At 42.8% G+C, this 7711-nt stretch overlaps 1 protein-coding gene across 1 annotated transcript; it reads left to right on the top strand.

Annotated features, from left to right (window-relative positions):
* Positions 1-308: 308 nt before the first annotated feature.
* On the top strand, positions 309-1241 carry LOC114200291 (olfactory receptor 2T1-like). The gene has a single exon (XM_028092339.2). The coding sequence runs from the start codon at positions 363-365 to the stop codon at positions 1239-1241; it is 879 nt and encodes a 292-aa protein (XP_027948140.2). The 5' UTR covers positions 309-362.
* Positions 1242-7711: the final 6470 nt, after the last annotated feature.

Genomic DNA, 7711 nt, shown 5'->3' with positions numbered 1-7711 from the left:
GATGGAAACTTTGATCATTAGTTTTCAGTCTTTCCTCTTTTTTTTTAACACATATATTTTGTGTTTTAAGTTCCCCTCTGGCTGCATGCCAAGTCTTTTATAGTAGTTTTTCATCAAGAAAAATGCCAACCCTATAAAAATTTGCAGACCTCCCACAGCCCCTGTGCCAGCTTACTTAATTGTTGACCTTTGCTGTTTTCATCCATCACCTTCTCCCTAACTCAGAGTGGATGCTTCTGAGCCCTTGGTGAGTTGGTTTTCTTCCTCCCCACAGTGAGCCTTGGCAGGAGGCAGGCAGAGGGCCCTGGAACTGCTCCTCCACTGTCGGCTTTATCCTCACAAGCCTTTTTAATGAGAGCCCGATGGACCTGTTCCTCTTCAGCATGGTTGTGATAATCTACACACTAGCCATGGCTGGCAACACTGCCATGGTCTTCCTGATCTGGGCTGATACCCAGCTCCACACACCCATGTATTTCCTCCTCAGCCAGCTGTCCTTCCTAGACATTTTCTTCACCTCAGTCACCGTCCCCAAGATGATAGCAGGCTTCCTCTTTGGCTGGACTAGCATCTCATTTGTGGGCTGTGGGGCACAAATGTTTTTCTTCATGTTTCTTGGGGCTGCTGAGTGCCTCCTGCTGGCCCTCATGGCCTATGATCGCTATGTGGCCATCTGCAACCCTCTGCGCTACCTGTCACTCATGAACCATCAGACCTGTCTGCTCATGGTGGCTACCTCCTGGCTGGGAGGGTCCATCAATGCCTCCATCCAAACAGCACTGACCCTGCAGTTCCCCTATTGTGGCTCAAGGAGGATTGCACACTTTTTCTGTGAGGTGCCTTCACTGCTGAGGCTAGCCTGTGCTGACACAGCTGCCTATGAGCGATTGCTCTTTGTGACAGGTGTTGTGGTCCTTCTGGTGCCCATTGCCTTCATCACCACCTCCTATGCCCTCATTCTGGCAGCAGTGTTTGGAATGCACTCTGTGGAGGGGCGTCAGAAAGCCCTAGCCACCTGCTCCTCCCACTTAACTGTTGTCAACCTCTTCTATGGGCCCCTCGTGTATACCTATATGTTACCTGCATCTTACCACTCTCCTGGCCAGGATGACGTAGTGTCCATCTTTTATACAGTCCTCACACCCATCCTGAACCCTGTCATCTACAGTCTCAGGAACAAGGAAGTGACAGGAGCAATGAAGAACATCATAGGGAAGTGTGGGGTGGGGAGGACTGCTTAAGACTCAGGAGAGGGGGTCCTCCTCCAGGATGTCCCTGTGGCTCCAGGAGTCCATTCTAGGATTTCCTTCTGAGTTGAGAAGTCAAGAGCCCCAAATCCACATGAAAGGAAGTAAAAGAGGCTGCCCCTCCTTCCCTTCCAGCTGCTGCCCTCCCCTTCAGAGAGTTGTCCAGATCGTCAGTTTCCACTTCTCACTCCCCTCCTCCACCTCAACAAACTCCAGTCTGGCTTCTGTTCCAGACATCCCTTGCTACTTTTAGCAATCAGTCATCATCTCTGTGTCACTAAATGTCCAAGGACATCTCTTCTCTCCAAAGGGCCCCCAAAGCCCTTCATCTATGGTTATTTCCCCAAATTTCTCCTTTATCCCTCTCCTCCAGCTGCACTGGCCCTCTTGTTGTTGATCAGAATATCTAAGTGCAATTCTAGCTTGTGATCCCTCAACACAGGGTTCCTGATGCCTGGATGCTTTCCTCCACATTTTTGTATGGCTTTCTTCTGCACTAGATTTAGGAACTTTCAAATGTGATTATATCAGAGATGCCTGCACTAGTCACCCTGTCCAAAATGGTATCCTTATTGGAGTCCACCATCTCTTTCTAATTTAATTTGTGTATTCTATTTTTCTTTTTCCCTTTAGAATGTGCAATTCAGGGGATTTGAGGCTGACTTTTAGTATTGTACTTTTAGTATTGTACCCTCATCGATAAATATTTGTTGAATGAATGGACAAGCTGAAGATTTCTTACCTAATTCCAACAGCATTTTCACTGTTGTTAGTTTCCTTGAAAATCTTTCTTCCTTTGGTGGTGACACCACGTTTCCGGTTTTTCTCCTACTCTGGCTCACTCCTTCACATTAAGTGATAACCTGGTGCTAGACCCTTCTTTTCTCAGTCTACTGTCTCTCAAGTCACTCTCATTCATGACCATGGTTTCAAGTTACTACCTAACACCAAAGTCTGTCATACATATTATAGGCCACAACATGTCTCCTCCAAGCTCTTCACCACCCAGCTCCACCTCAATACCCACACTGGATGTTCCAGAGTCATCTCAAATTCATCATGCCAACAAACAAAGTCATGATATCCCCTTCAGGGCTGGTAACTGAGTGAATGCTTCACCAGGTCAGTAACTGAGTGCATGCTTCACCAAGTCAGTAACTGAGTGAATGCTTCACCAGGTCAGTAACTGAGTGAATGCTTCACCTGGTCAGCAGGTTTCTGTCACCACCCACGTCTAGTCCCTCACTAAATCCTGTCCATTTGACCTTCACCCCTTACCTTTCCATGAGATGCAATCCTTGGGGTTGCAACTACCACCATCATAGTCCAAAGACACAGTCATTCTTTACTTGGATGATGCAGGAATTTCCAAACAGTGTTCTCTGCCCTCTCTCACACTACCCCACATACACAACCACAGTTTTTTTCCAGGATGTGTCTGCAAACACAAATCTAAGCACATGCCACCAACTCCACTCATTAACTTCCCCTTAAGTCCCCTTAGCATTTCCTATTGCTCTTACATATATCACTGTCTAACATAGAAGGCAGCAGGGAAGCAGGGAGGGAGGAAAGAACAGTCCCTGATTGCAGTCTAGTACCTCCAAGTTAGACCATAATTTATCATCTTGAGTCTTTGATTATAGAAGGCAACCATCATAAGAGATGCCAAAATCACTTTCTGTTTTCTTAAGACATCCCTAAAAGTCTTCAAAGGCCAAAAGTCATCCTTAAAGTTCAATCTGCATCTTTTTACTGAAGCTAGATTAATTTTCTCTAAATTGACTCTTCAAGAACAGCATAGGGAATTGCATTCTCACCCAAACACTTCCACCATATTCTCTCTCCAAAGGAAGAATTTACTCAGGGAAGAGTGAATTCTATTCCAAGGGACTGTGTGGTCAAAATCTTATAAATACATGCCCACCATCTGATTCCAAAACAGGATTCCTTCTCCACTACAGTCCCCCACCTCACACTCCATAAGCATGACTTACATATCCTTTGACTCCTTACCACTTACTCAAATAAAGAAGTAAGCCATCATTCACAATTAGCAATGCATCTGACCTCATGCCTATTAAACAGGTGGGCAAGCTTTGAAAAATGACAGGTAGAAGATAATCTGTCTATTCATCCCTTCTTGTGTTACACGGAGCAAGTTGTCCCCTAATATCCAGTTATACCTTCTTTAAAAATATACCCAATTTTAACTGAGCAGATACTGCCTAAAATAAATATATTTCCCAATCACCAATGCAGTTAGGTATGGTAACGTACCTAAAGTGTGGCCAGTGGACCATATGCATAAATGTATGTACCTTCCAGCAGTGTCCTTAGACGTCAAGGCAGAATCACACTCTTCACCACTCTTTCTTATTGGCTGACACATAGTCATGATAACCAGAGCTCTTGCAGAGAGCTTGTACAAGAGGTAGAAGCCAGCAAATGAGAAGGGCAAATTAACAATAGAGAAGAAGGGGAGGAGCAAGATGGTGGAAGAGGAGGAGAACTAAATTTCGTCTGGTCCCAGGAATTCAGCTAGATAGGGATCAAACCATTCTGAACACCTATGAACTCAACAGATCAAAGAAAAGAATAGCAGCAACTCTCTGAACAGAAAAGCGACCACTTTCTGGAAGGTAGCACATGTGGAGAAGTGAATCTGAGGCAATATTCAGGAAGATAGACGGCGGAGGAGGGAGCCTCTGTCAGCCACTACTGGCAACTGATAGAGCAGCAGAACACAAAATCGGAACTTTTAGAAGTCGGCTCCGCTGAGGGACATCGCTCCAGTGGCTAAGTGGGGTGTGGAAACCTCACGGGACACTGTGGTCTCAGGACCCTCGGGGTCACAGAAAGACCGGGGGTCCCTGAGTGCGGCAGAGCTCCCAGGTTTCAGAGCAGGGGAAGCCGGCTACAGAGACGGAGCCAAGGCACAGGCTCTCAGCTCGGGGTTGCCATAAACCATGATCCGTGGCACAGTCGGGCCACTGCTCCTCCTGCAGGGATCCAACAAGTGGCAGAGCCGGGGAGACCCCCCCTTCCTCCCCTGGGAGGAGCTGCTCAGGAGTGCACCGCAGGGATCTGCTGGGTTTGGAGACTACACACCGAGTCGGGTGCCAGAGATAGAAACTCTCAGTCACAGGCCAGGTGAGCACGGAGTGCGGCCAGAGACCGGGGAGATGGGAGTGATTGCTTTTCTCTGGGGGCGCACTGAGGAGCGCAGCCCCGAGTTCTCGGCTCCTCCGGGCAGAGATTGGGAGGCCACCATTTTCACTGTTGTCCTCCAAAGCTGTACCAAGAGTTTGCAGGGAAAAAAACCTCCCAAGAGCAAACCCGAGCAGATTGCTTAGCCCGGGCCAACAAGGGCGGGGCAATTCCACCTCTGGCAAAGACATTTGGGAACCACGGCAACAGGCCCCTCCCCAGATGATCAGCACAAACAGCCAGCCAAGACCAAGTTTACCTTTCAATGAGAACGGCCAAACTCCAGCGCTGGGGGAATACTGCACATAGAATTCATGGCTTTTTTACCATGATTCTTTAGTTTTTCAAAGTTAATTTTTTTAACTGTTTTTTTATTTGAATTTTTCATTTTCCTTTTTTCAACCAACATCTTATCAATCCCTTTTTAAAAATTTTTTTTTATTTTTCATTTTTAGAGTCATATTATATCCCTTCACAGTAGTTACCCTTATTTTTGGCATATATATATATATAAGTTGTTCTCTAAAATTTTGAGATAGTTTCTTCTAACAGATCAAAATATACCCTAAATCACTAGTGTATGGCTTTGTTCTAGTCTCCTGCCTGATCATATTCTCTCCCTTTTTTTTTTAAATCTTCTTCTTTCTTTTTTCAAACAACTTCTAATCTTATCAATTCCTTTTATAAAATCTTTTATACTTTTCAACTTTACAGTCATTTTCCATCCCTTAATTGTATCAACCCTTATTTAGTACATATATAAATCTTTCTTTCCTTAAAATTTTAGGATGTACTTTCTTCTAACAGACCAAAATACGCCCAAAATCTAGTGTGTGGCACTGATCTATGCACTAGCCTGATCATCTTTGATCATATTCTGTTTTTTGTTTTGTTTTCTTCTGTTTTTGTTTGTTTTTACCTTTTCTTTTTTTTCTCTTTCTTTTTTCTTTCTTTCCCTTTCTTTTGCCCTGGTTTCAGGACTTTTCTGGGTTTTTTAGAGTATATTTGCTGGGGACGTTTTTAACCTGTTACCATTTTGTTCTCTCATTCATCTATTCTCCTCTGGACAAAATGACAAGAAGAAAAAAATCACCTCAGCAAAAAGAACAAGAGGTAGTACCGTCTGCCAGGGACCTGGTGAATACAGACATTAGTATGATGTCGGCCCTAGAGTTCAGAATCATGATTTTAAAGATACTAGCTGGGCTTGAAAAAAGCATGGAAGTTAGTAGAGACACCCTTCCTGGAGAAATAAAAGAACTAAAATCTAACCAAATCGAAATCAAAAAGGCTATTAATGAAGTGCAATAAAAAATGGGGGCACTAACTGCTGGATGAATGAGGCAGAAGAGAGAATCAGCGATATAGAAGACCAAATGATGGAAAATAAAGAAGCTGAGAAAAAGAGAGATAAACAACTACTGGATCACGAGGGCAGAATTCAAGAGATAAGCGATACCATAAGATGAAACAACATTAGAATAATTGGGATCCCAGAAGAAGAAGAAAGAAAGAGAGGGAAAATAGGTATATTGGAGCAAATTATAGCAGAGAACTTCCCTAATGTGGGAAAGGAAACAGGCATCAAAATCCAGGAGGCATAGAGAACCTCTCTCAAAATCAATAAAAAGAGGTCAACACCCCGACATCTAATAGTAAAACTTACGAGTCTCAGAGACAAAGAGAAAATCTTGAAAGCAGCTCGGGAGAAGAGATATGTAACCTATAATGGTAGAAACATTAGATTGGCAACAGACCTATCCAAAGACACCTGTCAGGCCAGAAAGGACTGGCAGGATATATTTAGAGCACTAAACGAGAAAAATATGCAGCCAAGAATACTATATCCAGCTAGGTTGTCATTGAAAATAGAAGGAGAGATAAAAAGATTCCAGGACAAACAAAAACTAAAGGAATTTGCAAACACAAAACCAGCCCTACAAGAAATATTGAAAGAGGTCCTCTAAGCAAAAAGAGAGCCTAAAAGCAGCATAGACCAGAAAGGAACACAGACAATATACTGTAACAGTCACCTTACAGGCAATGCAGTGGCACTAAATTCATATATTTCAATAGTTACCCTGAATGTAAAAGAGGTAAATGCCCCAATCAAAAGACACAAGCTATCAGATTGGATTAAAAAAGAAGACCCATTGATATGCTGTTGGCAAGAGACTCATTTTAGACCCAAGGACACCCCTATAATGAAAGCGAGGGGATGGAAATCAATTTACCATGCTAATGGACACCAAAAGAAAGCTGGGGTGGCAATCCTCATATCAGACCAATTAGATTTTAAAAACAAAGACTGTAATAAGAGATGAGGAAGGACACTATATGCTACTCAAAGTGACTATCCAACAAGAAGTTCTAACAATTGTAACTATCTATGCCCCTAACATGGGAGCAGCCAATTATCAACAAGAAGTTCTAACAATTGTAACTATCTATGCCCCTAACATGGGAGCAGCCAATTATATAAGGCAATTTATAACAAAAGCAAAGAAACACATTGACAACAATACAATAATAGTGGGGGACTTTAACACCCACCTGACTGAAATGGACAGATCATCTAAGCAAAAGATCAACAAGGAAATAAAGACTTTAAATGACACAATGGACCAAATGGACTTCACAGACATATTCAGAACATTCCATCCCAAAGCAACGGAATACACATTCTTCTCTAGTGCCCATGGAACATTCTCCAGAATAGATCACATCCTAGGTCACAAATCAGGTCTCAACCGGTACTAAAAGATTGGGATCATGCCCTGCATATTTTCAGACCACATGCTTTGAAACTAGAAGTCATTCACAAGAGGAAAGTCGAAAAGAATTCAAATACATGGAGGCTAAAGAGCATCCTACTAAAGAATGAATGGGTCAACCAGGAAATTAAAGAAGAATTTAAAAAAAATTCATGGAAACCAATGAAAATGAAAACACAACTGTTCAAAATCTTTCGGTTACAGGAAAGGCAGTCCTAGGAGGAAAATATATAGCAATACAAGCCTTTCTCAAGAAACAAGAAAGGTCTCAAATATACAACCTAACCCTACACCTAAAGGAGCCAGAGAAAAAAAGAGCAAATAACACCTAAACCCAACAGGAGAAGAGAAATAATAAAGATCAGAGCAGAAATCAATGAAATAGAAACCAAAAGAACAATAGAACAGATGAACGAAACTAGGACCTGGTTCTTTCAAAGAATTAACAAGATTGATAAACCCCTGGCCAAACTTATCAAA

This window comes from Eumetopias jubatus, unplaced genomic scaffold (genome assembly GCF_037043125.1).
Source record: "Eumetopias jubatus isolate StellerSeaLion01/CBP00866 unplaced genomic scaffold, mEumJub1_p1.0 scaffold_5, whole genome shotgun sequence".
Taxonomy (NCBI): Eukaryota; Metazoa; Chordata; class Mammalia; order Carnivora; family Otariidae; genus Eumetopias; species Eumetopias jubatus.
The sequence above is the reverse complement of the archived record's forward strand: the minus strand, read 5'-3'. Positions and strand labels throughout refer to the sequence as shown.

Excerpts from the sequence above, each read along its gene's own strand:
- LOC114200291 (XM_028092339.2), top strand. The coding sequence starts at position 363 with ATGGACCTGTTCCTCTTCAGCATGGTTGTGATAATCTACACACTAGCC.